Source organism: Chionomys nivalis, chromosome 5, assembly GCF_950005125.1.
Source record: "Chionomys nivalis chromosome 5, mChiNiv1.1, whole genome shotgun sequence".
Taxonomy (NCBI): domain Eukaryota; kingdom Metazoa; phylum Chordata; class Mammalia; order Rodentia; family Cricetidae; genus Chionomys; species Chionomys nivalis.
The window spans coordinates 107,950,385-107,967,182 of record NC_080090.1 but is presented as its reverse complement, the minus strand read 5'-3'; the positions used below and the strand labels follow the sequence as shown (position 1 = coordinate 107,967,182).

At 43.5% G+C, this 16,798-nt stretch overlaps 1 protein-coding gene across 1 annotated transcript in view; it reads left to right on the top strand.

Annotated features, from left to right (window-relative positions):
- Positions 1–14,491, top strand: part of Rnf152 (ring finger protein 152) — a 79,839-nt gene extending 65,348 nt beyond the window's left edge. Inside the window, exon 3 of the mRNA XM_057770211.1 lies at positions 6,740–14,491. Coding sequence (XP_057626194.1) covers positions 6,874–7,485 — 612 coding nt within the window. The 5' untranslated portion in view covers positions 6,740–6,873 and the 3' untranslated portion in view covers positions 7,486–14,491. The remainder of the gene's footprint in view (positions 1–6,739) is intronic.
- The last annotated feature ends 2,307 nt before the right edge of the window (positions 14,492–16,798 follow it).

Sequence of the window (16,798 nt, the reverse complement as noted above, 5' to 3'; positions counted from 1 at the left end):
GGACCAAGTAGACTGTTGATACATGAAGGGTCCCTTGTCCTGGAAGGATTTCTCCCTGCTGCAAGAAAACTAGAAGTCAAGGACATTACCCGGCCATTTCCATTCTGTACACTGATTGGGGCATTGGCTATGATACAGTATAAGTTAGCAGCCTGGCCAGATAAGATGCAATGATAATTATTTTACCCAATCTCATTTCAAATATCTCCCTCAGGCATCATGTAGCTAGGTTACCTCAGAGAGATAAGCTTTTTCAGTAGGAAAAAAAGAAAAGCAACATAGTGTGGAGTTTAATCTTTGAGATTTCTTTCAATGCTACCATTAAATTTAGGTCCTTATAGAATGCCAATTGTGCTAAGTCTAGATTGGGTGGATGAAACTGGTATCACGCTGTGGTTCCACAGAGGCCTCCTGATTTTCCCTGTGGCTGAGGAATGGATGGGAACGTCTAACTGAATGGAGTAAGCCGACCTGGGTTGTTTAGTTCGTCACATCCTACTTATGCACAGGTTCATGTGCCTGGACTTAAATAAAGCTATCAGAATTGTCAAAGTTCCCTGTTACAGACCTTTGGTATTTCACCTCTTACTAAATTTATTCAAAGATGTTACCACACCTGTATTTTATAAACATGTACAGATCACATAGTCCCCAAAAGAAATCTTATTTTATAAAACTGCCAATAATATAAAATGGTTCTGGATCCCTGATACCAAAGTTTCCTAAAGCTATAGTAATTAATATGCAATGAAGATATTAGTCAATCTGCACAGTGTAGACAAGATACTGTGTGCGTAACCAGGCACTGTTTTATGAGGTCAGGCTTGAAAGGAAGTCTGTCTTGTAAGCTGTAATGTTCTGCAAACGTCTTGCCTGGCCACTGCTCCTCATTGTGTGGTCTGTTTTTCTCTTTGATCTCTACTTTATGTTTTTTGAAGAAATAAATTGCAGTGACATTTTTAAAAATTGGTCCAATATATTTTAGCCTATACTTGTTCTTGTGCATTCTACCAAAGTACTCTCGTTCCTTTTAAAATTTAATGAGTATTTTATTTGAGTATCCAATCTTGCTCTCAAGGAAGGCAGTGCCAAACACAGATTCCCAAGGCAATTGCCAGGGTGCATATTTGTATAGCACACTTGACAAGACCTTTGAACGTCTCCTCCAGCCCGAGCGGGCAGAGCTCCTGCTCCCTGTCTTGGATGCCGGTTTGCTTCTCTGTTCACGACAAAGGAGGAAGAGTGTGTCACCCTCAGCTTCAGGCCACCGCCTCATGGATTCTCCTCTTCCACCTAACTCATCACCACCATCACTAATTATAGTTCAGAAAAGAGGCTGTGATGCCATACAGGTTGGCTGAGTGCAGAACCGAGCAGGGTATAAATTAGACATGCCAATGTCAAAGAGGCTTTCAGGGTTGTAGCATTAAAAATAAGAATTGTGTTCCCACTCTGCCTCTGTGGAACTTATTTGGACGGAGTTGGAAATTGAGTAGTATAATCTAATTTTAAGGAAACTTAACACAAATTAAGTGAGCATTTCTCTGAGCATAAATTCATAAATCAAATTGCATGTTGACTTTATTGAAAAATGATGGTGCTGCAGGCCTTGGAGCAGAACCAGGAAGAATGCTTGCATTTTCTATAGCACACTGTTCAAAATGGCAGTTCTCTGATAACCAGGAAGTGCCTCTGGGCATTTTCCCTGGGCAAGTTCCCTGCTCTTTTGCTCTGAGCAGAGAGGTGAACTCACTTGACCTTCAGCCAGAATGCCACCATCTCTGCTTGACTGATGAAGTCACAGGATAAGAAAAGTTAAGTGACTTCCCTGGTGTCACAGTCAGAAGTGATAAGAGAGAGAGGGGATTTTATCTGAGAGAGTGAGAGAGACCAAGTCTACCATGTTTTAAACCCTCATCAGACTATTCCCCTGCTATTACTTAGCACATGATCTAAAGAATATGGAGAGCAGGAAACTGACGACTTTGATATTGGTGCCACAAAACATTCGTCTCCAGCTACATTTGCAGCAAGGGTAAGGGAAGATTTCTCATAAAGCTTCAGGATTCTATCATTTTAATATTTTTCTGTGATTTTTTTTTTCCTGCTACCGTAGCTCAAAGTATCCAAGCCTTCCCTGTGTGCACATTCACATCAGTGGGTCAGGCTTCGGTTTGATCTCTGTCAGTGAAGTTAACACTAAGAGTAGTTAGGACTGATTCGTCAGCACACCTTGGGGAGTTTTGGTTTTGCTTTAAGAAAAATACATAAATTATCCTGGGTACAGCATTAGCAGAAGTGTCGCTGAACCCACATCTAGCTGCTCACAAGCTCAGTAAACAAAGATCTGGGAAGGAAAGCAGTCAGTTTTATTCAGGGTCAGGCATCTTGAGAAGATGCTGTATCATCAAAGGTGCTGGAAGGGTTTTTTACAGAGAGGGAAAAAAAAGGAAGACAAGTCGTAAGAAGGCTGAAGACCCCAAGGTCTCCCTTGTTAAGGGCACGTGTCTTTCTCTTTCGTTTGAGCTTCCATCAACCTGACCTCCTAAGGCTTCTTCCTGTACTTCCTTAAGCAAACATCACTTTTGCAAAGTCCACTTCACAGTAACTGACGCAATTAAAATTAAAAGTCAACGAGGAGATTAGACAGTGAGGACAGTGTTCTGATCTGATGTGACTAGAAGCTCACCGTGCTATGGGTTTTACAGATTTATAGAAAGGTTATTCAACAGTGAGCATCATAATCATTTAGGTGTGGCTTCTCTTTAGGAGGTGAGCCATAGGAAGGGTAAGTAACCACGCATAGGGCAAAGGGGAGACTATGCCACCTCTTCAGGCTCTTCATTTCTGCATTCGGGATCTTCCATGGCAGCAATGCACCTGCTTTTCTCTTTCTAATTTCTACATAATAACTTTGCTGAGCCCATGGTTCACATTCCTGTGATTATCATTCTGTCCTTCAGTCCGGCATTGACTTTCCCTGTACGGTTTAAATACCTTGCTAAAACCTACAGTGGAGTATATCCTAAACAAATGTCATCTCTACTTCTCTTGGTGACACCGTGCTCTTAACAAGGCTTTGTTTTCGACATCTTCACTCTTGCAACCTCTTCATTGCAATAATTGCCTAGCTCTACTCTATGTGAGTGAGATCTCCTACAAAGAAGCCCTGTCTGTAAAAACTGATTGACCAATTAGGACTGTAGTGGTATGGACAGGGAGGGACACTGCCAGTCCTCCAGAAGCTAATTGCCTTATCTTAGGTTAGCTTTAGCCCTAAAGTTAATTCCTTTCCCCCCTCTGTCAAACTAACATCCTATAACTATCTAATGATAGTCCATCTAATGTGACAGTTGTCCAGGCCATGGCTCCTCTCTGTCTAATGTGACAGTTGTCTACGCCACGGTTCCTTTCTGTCTAACATGGCAGTTGTCCAGGCCACGGTTCCTTTCTGTCTAACATGGCAGTTGTCCAGGCCACAACTCCTCTGTCTAATGTGACAGTTATGTATGCCACGGCTCCTATCTGTCTTACATGGCAGTCTGCTCATGGGTCCTTCCAACTTGACCCAGATGGATCAATCTTACTCTCAAACATTTTGGTGTTTTTCCATTGCCTACTATAAAACCAAATGCCTGGTACTTGTCCACAGCCCTCAGACTATAGCTAGTGCTGTCTTCCTTCCCTGTGGGATCTGCTGTCCTGTCCTATGGAAGAGGACCCAGAGCACAGGCTTTCTGAGAAGGACTTACTTATTTCATCTTTGCCACACTGGGAGTAACATGGAGCTTCACTGTGTTACTGTACTATTTCCTCATTTATTTCCTTCATTTATCTGTTGATCATGCGAGGCATCCAATCGAGGGCCCAAGGCATGTTGGGAAGCATCCTAGTGCTGAGCTACTGTTTTCTTTCTTTTGAAGGTGTCTTTGTCAAAGAACAGACATAAAGGAAGAGCAAACACTGTAGAATTCTCTGAGAAGACACCTGTGAGTCTCTGTAGTATTAGACCCAACCTTCTAACTGATGTGGAAGGTGGAAGAGTAACTAGACCATGGCTGAAGTGTTTCCTTGGCTCTAATGTTTTCTTAACAGGAAACAGCCTGCCCAGCCTTCTGCTCTACGTGCATAGTCTTCTCTATAGTTCAGATTGTCCACTAACATCCCCAACTCCTCCAGTCTTACTGACACGGTGAAACAAAGCATAAATAGTCAGAACTCTGAGCTCTAATTTGGGGCTCTCTGTAGGCAGACCCTAATTCTTAGCTACAAAGACTAATCTAAAAAGTTGGGCGTAGTGGAATGCATTTGTAGTCCCGGCAATGGAACCCACGTGAGGTGAAGGGCAGGCCCCCTGTAGCTTGCTGACAGGAGGGCCTGCTGGCCAGCTATGTCTAGACTGCTGGTGAAGTTCTGGGCCAATAAGAGATGCTGTCTCAAAACAAAAGCGAACAGTGGCTATTGACACTTGATGTTGTCCTGTGACTTCTAACTGTATGTGAGCACATATGAATACATGTGCATACACATATATGCTTATATGCCACATAATAGACACTTATCTACCTTGTATATGACAGACCACTCAGACTAGTGATTGGAGCTATAGTTGACTCTGAAATGGCATTTCTGAATGATGTATTATTAATTTCAGTTTCAATAAAATATTAAAATAGGTGCTTTTAACAGACAAAAATGTTTCTCTTTTAAGCATTTAACCTTACCAGTGATTAATTTAATTTGTATTACACATCTGTGGTGCCTTCTTCCCTTCTTTTTTTTTTTTTTTTTGGTTTTTCGAGACAGGGTTTCTCTGTGGCTTTGGAGCCTGTCCTGGAACTAGCTCTTGTAGACCAGGCTGGTCTCGAACTCACAGAGATCCGCCCACCTCTGCCTCCCAAGTGCTGGGATTAAAGGCGTACGCCACCACCGCCCGGCTCAGCCTTCTTCCCATCTTGTTTGAGGCAAGGTCTCTTGTGTTTGCTACTGTGCTGTGTTCTCTGTGCTAGCTGCCCAATCAGCTGGGCTCTTGCATCCCCGCTTCTCATCTTCCTACAGATTGGAAAGCTGGTATTACAGATGTGACTGCCAGTTCCAGCTTCTGAGATTTCTCATGGGTGTGGGAATCTGAAGTGAGGCTGCCAGGCGGGCAAACACTTTTACCCTCTGAGTCAGCTCTTTGGTACAAAATATACTGTTGGTGTTCAAACTGTGTTGGTTCTTCGAGCATTTAAACTTTTTATTTTAACCGTGTATATATCAAAGAGGGTGATTAATTTCATTTCACAAAGGAAATTAAATTAGAAATATAAAAGTTCATGACAAACAGTTTTTTTCAGAATCATGACTCATAAAAAAGAAGCTGAAAGCATCTGGGCGGGCGCTTTAGACCGGAAACAGACCTGGGGAGCCTTTGTTGCAAACCCGAGGCACTGAGGCGACCCTCAAACCTATTTCAATTTCAATAAGTATCTATGTCTCCCCTTGATACCAGGGCAGTCTATACACCCTTCCCCTCAGATATATAGTTCTGTTAGTTCTTCACTAATGTTTGTGATAAATGAGTTGAATTTGCTTTTAGGAGCTGGGCAACATAACTCCACGGTAGAGTATATTCCTAGCACATGTGAAGTCCTGGGTTCATTCCCTGCACTGCCGAAAATCTCACAAAGTATAAGCTTTCAATCAGGCGAGCCTGAATAACCATGGAATTGAAAGAACCGACTGGTGATTTCTCTGTGGAGTTGGCCCTTGCCTGCAGTCCTTTCGGTCCATTGCTGCTCTGCTTTTGTTGCAGCTGGCTTATCCTCTTGTTCTTTGGTCGCTTTTAAAGCTAATTGATAAGAATGATCTCACTAAAGGTGTTTGCAGGAGGAGATAAAGAGATGGGTTTGTGTGCTCCTGCCTGTGGGGCTGTTTCAATCACCTCTGAGAAAGGAGCACATTTGTCTGGGTGCCTGAAGCTGTCACAATGAAGCCAGCAAAAGGGAAATGATGCTGGGAGATAATTTACTAGCCATGGAAGCCTGAGGACCAGAGTTTGGGCTCCCTAGCACCCAGGCGAATGCCTGCTAGGTGTGGTTGCTTCCCCAGGGGAAAGAGACAGGGAGCCCTTGGGTAAACAAGCTGGCTAGGCTGGCTGATGGGCAAGCTGTGTATTCAGTGGAGAGAGCCTGCCTCAACCAATAGTTTGGAGAGAAGCTAAGGGAAATTCCTGACATGTGCCTTGCGTTTTCATGTGTGTGTGTGTGTGTGTGTGTGTGTGTGTGTTTGTGTGTGTATATCACAGATAATAACAAAAACATTGAAATCAGCAGTAAATATTGAAGTAATAGGATATGTTAATTCCCCTGATTTGGCCATTACACAATGTGAGCATGTTTTGGAACATCACCTTGTGTCCCACACGTTTGTGGGAGTATTATGTGACAACGTAAATAACAAAATGTAAAGATATAATTAAGAAAGGAATGGTCATAAAACAAATGGGCTGTGTTTTCACAGAGCACCTGGTCTATAGAGTTGCCTCTCTCGGACTGTGAATTCTTAAAGGGAGACAGGTAAAAGCAGGCGACTGATTTCTCACCAGGTGGTGCAGGAAGCCTACACTCCCAGTGATGATTATTTAAAGTTTGACCCAGAATCAAGGCTTTTGAATAATAGTATGTTTTAACTAATCCACATTTCAACTTCTTCTAATAGATTAATTAGTTTCATTTGCATTATTTTTCTCCCTCAGATATTAGCACATGCATGAATGCTAGATGCCTGCGAGCTTGCTGCTCTCCTTGAGAAGACTGGTACAGAGTGGTGACCTTTGAGAAACAGCTTTTTGATCTCTTGCCGGCCCTACCCTTCGGCTCTTGGTCCACGATGGAGACGCTCTCCCAGGATTCCCTGCTGGAATGTCAGATCTGTTTTAATTATTACAGCCCGCGACGAAGGCCCAAGTTGTTGGATTGCAAGCACACCTGCTGCTCGGTGTGTCTCCAGCAGATGAGGACCAGCCAGAAAGATGTAAGGTGCCCTTGGTGCCGTGGCATCACCAAGTTACCCCCAGGCTTCTCTGTATCACAGCTGCCCGATGACCCCGAGGTCCTGGCCGTCATCGCTATACCGCACACTTCTGAGCACACCCCAGTCTTCATCAAACTTCCAAGCAATGGGTGCTACATGCTGCCCCTGCCCATCTCTAAGGAGCGTACGCTCCTGCCAGGAGACATGGGCTGCCGTCTGCTGCCAGGGAGCCAGCAGAAGTCCCTCACTGTGGTGACCATCCCTGCAGAACAGCAGCCTCTTCAGAGTGGAGCTCCCCAAGAGGCCGTGGAGGAGGAGCCTGACAGGCGGGGTGTGGTGAAGAGTTCCACGTGGTCTGGCGTGTGCACTGTCATCTTGGTGGCCTGTGTCTTGGTCTTCCTCCTGGGCATTGTGCTACACAACATGTCTTGCATCTCCAAGCGCTTCACTGTGATATCCTGTGGTTGAAGCCTGTCACAGGGATGCCTCTTGTGGGTACCAACTTAAGGGATGAGCAGGTGTTGGTGATGGGATCCCTGTGATGAGATGGGGGTTACACTGACCATTTGGTGCAAGCGGTGGCCTTTGATTGGCCACTTGATCCACATGCAGACAAGAGCAGAGGATGAGGTCTCAGCGAGATCCCAGGAGAACTGTTTGGAGATGGTGATAGCTGTGATGATGCGTGCATGCTTCCTCATTCGTGTATTCGATGGGCTGTAACTTATGATTTTCCAAAATTATTTCCCCAAGTTAGGCTATTCTACTTAGACATGGAACTGTACCTGTGGGTGTGATGAGCTCTCTCAATACGGTAGATGGTAGGCTAAATCAGATGCTGTGTGTGCAAATAGAATTAAACCTCAAATTCATATTAAAAGAAAAACAGTCTAGTGAAGACACAGAGCTGGTGTGCAAGTGTGTGTGTGTCTGCAGCCTGGTCTTCGCAACATTTTGATAAATTTTGAATGGAACCCAAATCAAAATATCCAAAACAGACGTTTTGGTTGTTTGAAGAAAGTGTTTGAACACGTGTCTCCAGCGTGTTGGATATTGTCATGTTCCTTCATTTCTCTTCCTTTGTGACTGAGCTTGCTCTGTGTTTGCGGAGCTGGAAGCCTAATGGGTGAGTGGCGGACTGGGAAAGAAGGGAAAATGCCTAATTCCCCAGGAAACCTTTCTGCCAATTTTTCTCAAGCCATCTCACAAAATAAGAATTTAAAATGTAAATATTGTGAATCTGTGTGTGTATTTTGTGTGTACAAATTGATTTACCTCAGATGTTTGAGTTTTTCCTGAAGAATCCTTGGGGGAAGACTGTGGGCAGTATAAGCCACGTTTCTGAAACACTGGCCTCCTCGCCAGTGCCTGAATCTTCTCCTTCGAGAGTCTGCCACACATCCCCTGCAGCATCCACTGGCTGCTGTGCTGTGTGAGATCCTGCCAGGACGACATGGGTGGGGATTGTCAGGAGAACTCGTCATTTCCCCCAGTTTGGAGATTTTTGTGTGAAATCCCCAAGTGTTGCTAATTAATGACACACCTAGATGGGCATTTTCATAGACCGTCCTTGGTGGTCATTTTTTAAGATGTTCCTGTAAGAGTTAACCTGTTTAGAATTGCAATTTCATCTTGTTGGAATCAGCAAGAAATTGTTCTGTGTTTCAAAGCGTCTCTACTGACAGAAGCGGCATGACGAAGAAAAGCTCGCGTTCCCTATGTAAGCGGACAGGTTTCTCGTGAGTGTGCAACCGTCTTGAAATGTGAAATCGTGAGGAAAGACTAGTTTGACTGAAAGGGTCAGTCTCTGTCCCTGGCTGTGTGTGTATACAGAAAGAGCTGTGGGCTCTACAGTCCTCTTGGAATGCCTTTTCTGGAACTAGGAAGCTATCGGTATTGTCAAAGAAGCTTTGCTGCTCTTTGAAATCCCTGAAATGGTGGGAAGGATGGGAAAAGCAATGGAAAGGTAAGCATTGACCGGAGGCCTCTAAAAAGCAAAATCAGGAACCATCTGTAAGATGGAGGCAGCGTATTTGCATGCTAGCCTTCGTCTCCAAACAGTACAAAGATGTGTACTAAAGTGATGGTGTTGCTATGGGGAAACCCAAAAGAGTAATAGCTAGAATGCAAAGCTAGCAATTGGCGTGAACGTTCAACATCAAATTACGAGTTCTGTTTTTTTTAAATCCTTCATATTTGTAAGACCTTTAAAAAATGTATTTGAGGGCTCAAACTAGAAATTAGGTTAAAATCCCATTTTATTGTGTAAGCTATTGGGCATTATACAACAAATAATCTAGGATTTATTTGGTATTAATAATTTAGGTATCATATTATCTGAATACTGTCCTCTATTATGTAACATAATATACTGTTGGGGTAGTGTCAGTTGCTCAAACTCCCAGGTTGCTGTAATGCATGCCTGACCTAATTTTGATTTCTCTTGGACAGGGAAAACACACATAGACAGAAATGTTGCATTAAGGATGTTACGTTTCCAAAGAATTTTAACCCTTGCAATTTTAAGACAAACCATATTTAAATTAATTTGTGAGAGATATCTGCATACCTTTCTACAGTAGAAAATGACTGATCCCTAGTGCAGTGTGTGATAGGGTTCTAGCTGTTTAGGAGGCTATTTATAGAATAATGTGTGTGCATATGGTGTTCTGTGTTTTCACAGCAAAGCGGTATAGTAAAAAGTCAATTTTACTTAAAAACAGCCCACACTAGATACTAGAGCTTCAATGAAACAAAATCAGTTGCTCCTTGGTAGATTTTTGACCTCCAGCCTAGCAGTAACAGCCAAGTGAGGCAAGTGAGGGCTTGTGGATGTGTGCTTCTAAGAAACATTATTGAAAACTGTTGAAATGGATTCTGCCTAGAGTTTGCATATGTGCTTATTAGGAGGTGTGTGTGTGTGTGTGTGTGTGTGTGTGTGTGTGTGTGTGTCAGAGGAGAGAGAGAGAGAGAGAGAGAGAGAGAGAGAGAGAGAGAGAGAGAGAGAGAGAGAGAGAGAAGCCTGACAGTTTCTGTATACTTGAGGTCTCAGCTTCTTCTGGAATTTAACCACATCATTAAAAACCTATCTACCCCATGTGACACAAGCAACCAGGACTTAGAGTCACATGTCAGTGGCAAGAACAGAAGTTACAGCTGAAAGGAGCTTCCAGTGACTTCATCTTGTAGATGAGCTCATGGCAGAGAGGGGTGGGAGTGGACATGAGTGTGCAGGTTGTAATTCTGCAGCTAGAGGATGAGACCTGTGCGCTGCTGTGCCCTGCTATCTGTCCCTAGGCACGTCAGCTTCTCCGTCAGGCTATGATTCTTCACAGGGTCTGTGAATACCCTTTGTTTTGTCAGTTAGTGCTTTAAGGGTTGTTTAGAGATTAATTTCTCTTTAGGTAGTTTCCTCTCTGGGAAGAAAAGGAGGGTTGATTTAGGGATGAATCTGAATATTGAAAGAAAACTTCTGAACTGTGTGATTTGAATATTTAGAAATGTAAAACATTGGCCAGGACCCTATCCTCATATGTCAAGGACAATGAATGTTGTGTAAATAGTAACTTATAAGAAGCATGAATTTCCTCTTTAGTAATGATCTTGACATTTGCAAGAGAATGCTTACTACCTTAAGTAGAGCCAAGTATGCCACCTCATATGTTGTCTTTAGAAAATCTTTGTATAATGACATGGGATATAAATTGTAATGACAAGGGCAAATTGTCTCTGAGTTTCAATTTAAGGTATCTTCTTTAGATATATAATTAGAGTTCACCCCTTGCATGACTCACAGAGTGGGCCTCTTGGAGTGGCAGCTGGGTGTTGCTACAGCTCCTGGACTTTTCTAGGTCCGTGCTGTTGGACAGAGGAAATTGCTCTGTAATCTGTGTACTAGTCCCATGGCTGTTGGGAAACCGAGTGGCAATGACTGAAGAAGTGGCATTTAAATGGTATTTAATTTTAAGTAACTTAAAATTAAGCATTCCTGTATGGTTGTGGCTACCACATTGACCATGATGACATCCAAAGGCTTTCAAAGTAGCAGCAAAACCAAGAGAGAGTACAGTTTCTGAAGGAAATTCCTTTGCAAGTTTAGAGAAATTTATGAGCTCTGGGGGCTGAGCGAGATAATAAAATCTCACCCATTGTCCTTTGGGATTATTATTTAGATACTTAGGACCAAGGAATGAGCAGTGAAGCTTAAATCGGGCTTTTTGAAGCCCCTTTTCTGGGACCATTAGTTGCATGTGACTCTGCTGCCCAAAGTTCCTAATAGATCATAGCTGTAACATTTTTGACTTGCAAGTTGTGCATGACCTGTGCTCTGAAACTGTGTTTAGGATCTTGTGGCCAAAAAGAGTCAATGTTACAGAAAATCAAATAAATAAGAGTCTGATGAAATCCCTGTTCCCTTCTGATCTCTTTCCCGACTTCATCACCATATCAGTGAGGTGGGAAATCCAAGAGCAAGCATGCTTTATAGCGTTCAGGGTGTTTGTGATTGTCCTTGAAGTCAGCCAGTTTGTCATTGTATTTGGTGTGGCCATATGTGGGTGTAATTTTCTGGATGCCAGGCTAAAATGGAGGCACTATTTTTAGACTGAGATGTGACATTGTTTCAGTGTCTCTCTTTTTATATTTAGTTGTCATTAGAAGGTTTGAAACTTTGCACAAAGGCACTTTTACGTTTTTCATAGTTAAAAAGGAAAACAAACATGGCCCAGTGGAATTTAGAAACTAGAAGGTTGCTACAGCTACTCTGTGGAATTGCTTTTAAGTGAGTAAGGGGAGCAGAAAATTGAGCTTGAGATACATTACATGCTTCTGTATAAAGATCAGACTGTGGCTGGTAGGCTAGCCTTTATTCATGCTTAGATTTGACTTAAAGTGTTCCCATGCCTTCATCTGAAAATCTATGTTGTGTCGAAATTGTTCTCCCAATGTATGAAACCAAGTGTGTTTGCTTCAGTGGAGCAGGCTTGGGCTGGGTTTCTAGTGCTGCAGCATTTAGTAGGGAAGACGACCCCTTGGAGCTCATCTTTTTGTATCTAATGTTGGCCAAATGGTATTTTCTTAAGTCTGTTGGAAATTAGGAGGGCAGGGGGTATCCGTACACTATGGGTTATACCCACACAACTACAGTGCTCTGTCCGAAAAGAATGATGCTGTGGACCAGGCAGCATTTTATAACTACACCAGGTTTCCAGCTCACACTCTGAACCTTCATGAAGATGTTGCTTCTTGACATCTCCACCACACTCAGTGAAACATGCATGGCGATCCTCACCCAGACAGAAGCTACAGGCTACAATGAGACACACGGGGTACTTTACTCAAGGTGTTTATTTGAAGCAGATAGTTGCTGGATCTTTTTCAACCTAAAACTCTTGAAAAATAAGTGGAAATTCAAGCCATTTTTTTCTGACACAACTGACTTACTATACCCTACCATATACCCATACACACATACACACACACACACACACACACACACTTTAGCTATAATTGGAAGTAAAAATAAAGTAGAGAAGATTATCAATACTATTTTTTCATTCATGGATCACAAAATACTGAATTTATATGTTAATTTTTAAACAGCTGCTATGATCTCCATATACTGTGTCAAACCAACTGTCTTGGGGAGTGTCTTAAGACTGCTCCATATGTACAGAGAGGGGTAATCCCACAGTATCATTGGAAAGCCAATTATGACTGAGGCGCTGAGCAGATGAGGCATTTAATCTTTTAATTCTGACTTGTAAAAAGCTTGTCTTTTTTCTTTTTTAGTCCCTGTTATGTGTCAAGATTGTAAACCACTATCCCCGAACTCTTCCAGTGTGACTCAGTTTCTCTGCATGCTTCCTTGCTTGCTCTGCATGGTCTTTTGGTTTTTTTTCCGTACTCACTGCCTGGTGTGTCCCCATGTGTGGCTCTCACCCTGTAGTGGTGCTTGAAAAATGCTGATTTCATTATCTGGATTTTAATGTAAGAAAGTGTTGGGTTTTTTAATATTCATGTTATGTTTTCAGGGACAATCAGTTATTAGGACATCACTGAGGCCTCCTGAGAGCCCCACCAGCAGGGCTATCCCTTTGTTCTTTACAGTCACAGCCTGCGTCTTTCCTAGATCACTGGGGAGGGCTGCAGCCCACAGGACAGTCTCCTATAATCTTCCTGGCCAGCTATTCACTGTGTTATTCTAACAGGAGCTTTCTAATGGGACTGGTCAGTCTTTAATTTAGACATTTGCTTTTTGATAATCCAGTAGAAAATGGTTAGATATGTCGGTGGTAAGAAATGTGGAGTAGAAAGAGAAAAAAAACAGATGCGACAAATAAGTTCAGGGGACAAATTGGTGTCTATGAACTGCGAGAGAAGGCGGAGGCTATTGTCATATGAGTGTCTAGGTGGGCTCAAGCACAGCCCACTGCCAAGGAGCCCCTCCCGAGGACAGGCAGATGTGCCTGGAAAAGGAGATACTGTTTTTTAAAAAGAGAGAAATTTATAATGAGATTATGGCTTCAGAAGAAGACTTGGCACTGTATGTCAGCCATGGTAGAAGCAAGCTGAAGACGGTTACCTGGGTTGACGTCATCAAGCCCGACCGTTACCTCGTGGAGCACCAAATTCAGCTCAGGACAAAGGGAAAGGGCCTGACTAAGGGGTTCCCAAAGAGTGTGCTTCCTTTCTGTCATCCTCTCCGATGCTTCTGAGTTATCAGGGCTGTAGAAAATTCCAGAGCCTGCTGTGAGCCCCGGTCATTCCGGGGAGCCTCGTACCCTCTTTATTGTGGAAACTCCTGGTTCGCCGAGGCTGCTGTGACTTGAGTACTACTGTGGGCACAGAAGTTGAAGAATGTGGTGCTTCTATTCTGGCTGCCGTCGTTCATTATAGCCATGAGTTTCACCATTGTTTGTGTGTCCTCGCTTGATGGTTAGAGCTGTGGAAATTGCTTTCAGCTTGGCAGGTTGGCCTCCAACTCCCAACAGAAGGTAAATGTATAGCCACTATCTTGTCTCCATTCTTTAAGCTCCACACGTGGGCTTCCTAGTCTGGGATAACTGCGGTCAAATGATGAGGTCGGAGTTGGTCTGCGGCTGTGAGTTTCGGCTCCTGACATGTTTCCTCTATAATCATGGAGACTATTTATCCGGGGAGCTTTTCTTTTAAAGGGCCAAATTGCCCTACAGATAAATGAGCTGCAGGGCAGTGTAGAAATTCTTGTCCAAATGTTGCCAAATACTGACTTCATAAGGGGATATCAAGCTGCTGTTTATTAATCTGAATGTCTTAAAAAGCATTCCTGCTTGCTCTCTCTGTTATAGATGGTGTCTCAGCCAGTCTCGAGTTTTTCCAATGAACTGATTTTAATATATGGTATTTTTGTATGCCAAACTGGTGTCTTGTCCTTTGTATATGTGGTAATGTTCATTTTACGACTACTGTTAAAACACATTTGCTATGATTAAAATTTAACATGATTTCAAGTAGACTCGTGCATTGGACTTTTTTCCCCCTCCCTATCCCACAAAAGGAAAAAAAGTGACTGTGACTTTTATCATCCTGGAAAATTTTAATAGGTGGGTATTGAAGCAAGACAGCCCCAAAGTGGAGGGTTGTACGGGGAGGTGACTTTCACGTGACTTCGGAGAAGCTGAAGAACAGGTTTGTAACCAGGAGCTGGAGACAGCTTCTATGGCTTGAGTCCTCAGGGCTCCTAGTGACTTCACCCTGTCCTCACTACTGAGGAAGGACAGCACATGCTGAGGCTCGGGGCCCTGCTTCGCCTGCTGGCTCTGGTGTGGAACGGTGACTTCGGAGGAGCGCTCTTAATGCTGGCAGAGTTCGCACAGCATTCCTGGGTGGAACGTATCCTGGCTTCCCGTCTCTGTTCGCATTAGGGAAAGTCAGCTTATTTTAGCACATGGCCTCTTCCTAATTAGGGAGTTATCTGATCTGCACGGATGCCAGTATGAGCATGCTTTGTGTCTGTCAGTTTTTAAATTCCTCCTCATCGTTTAATAAGTGAGATGTGATGATAACTTGATGCCGCTGTTTTGTTCCCAGCACAAAGCTCTGCTTTAGGAAGTCTGGGTTTTTGACAGTGTAAAATTTACTTTTCTTCTTTTATAACCCCCTAGTGTGACCTCCTGGTCTCCAGGGTGGGAGTTGGACAGACATCCTCTTTCTAGTACCACCTATTTAGACTTGAACTTTGCCCGTCAGCCAGAGAACTCAGCAACAAGAGGGCAGAAGGTCACGCAAATGAATTTCTTGACTTGGCTCCCCATGTGTGTGATGGGTAAAGATCCTATCTTTGTGGAGTGATGGAGACAGGGTGGAGCAGAGGGGTTCGTTGGAAGCCCTCTAGGTACCTCTTTCCCGATGACTTTGTTGGCTGGTTTGGATTTTCTGTATTGACTGGCAGAGAGTCTGTTTCTATTAATGCCAGGTAGAGAGGGCAGCAACAGACCAAAGAAACAATTCGACACAAGCCTGGCTTAGTGAGTGGGTTTATTTGTGGAAGTATGGGAAGCTACACCACAGAAACGGAGGCTCCCTCTACTATTTTATCCTCAGAGAAGGGAGAAGCCTCACGAACCTTCCCCGCCATGTTAATGGGCTCAGTCTTGTGAGAGTTTTATGCCAACAATCACAACCACTGTGACTTCAAAAGTGCAAATGACATATGGCGGGAAGGAGGAGGAGTCTGTCAGCCCCAGGGTTCCTGCCATCCTAGTCTGTCCCTGTAAAGGAAGAAAGTGTGAGCACTCAAGGCCTGGAGGAGTGAATATCAGAAGGCCCACAGTCACACATGTTACCCTCACACACACCCTCAGATTTATACATCACCTCTCTCCCTGCCCTCTCTCACACACACAAACACACACAGAGACTCACACACATACACTCGACTTACTCTCTCTCTCTCTCTCTCTCTCACACACACACACACACACACACACACACAGAGAGAGAGAGAGAGAGAGAGAGAGAGAGAGAGAGAGAGAGAGAGAGAGAGAGGAGAGGAGAGCACACATCAGATCCTAGGGCAGTTGCATCAGTTTTGCATGCTCCTTTTGTGTTTTGTGTTTGGTGTTGGTCTGGGGAGGAAAATGCCCTCTTCCGTGTGTACAGTGCAGTGCTAAGCGTGCATGGTCAGGAGAGGGAAACAACCAGCAGCTCTGGGGTAAGGATGAGCCTCTGCTTTTCTTTTTATAGGTTTGAAGACTTTTGTGCAATTCTACATGACCCAGAAAACAGTACAGCTATAATCGGATGCAGCTTCTCTTCCCTACCTGACTCCCCGCTTCACACTATTTTGTGATTTTTTTTGTTTCTGTCATTTTTAGTTGAAAGAATAAGTGATGACCTGGTTGTGTGACTTGTGCATTTCAGTGCGTGTTTGTGGTTTATTATATATGCAGTATGGGTTTGTGTGATAAATGTGCATGTATGTGTGTTTGCATGTATGTGTACGTATACATGTATATCCACATTCAGGAGCATTTCACAGGCCCTTAGCACTCATTTTTTAAGGTTAATAGAATACAGCTCTAAAGCTATCAGAGTAGAGGCAAACACTTTTATTTGTCTCTGAAGATTGCTCATCCAGATCATCAGCACAATTGGACCAATCTTTTTCCTCCAGTGTTTCCTCTGAACACCAGAGTCCAGGGGTGCGTGGGGCCCACTTTATTCAGGATGGAAATGATCCCTCTACACTGAGAGAGAAAAAGTGTGAACTCCTCACTCACAGCAAGGGTCATGGCTGAGG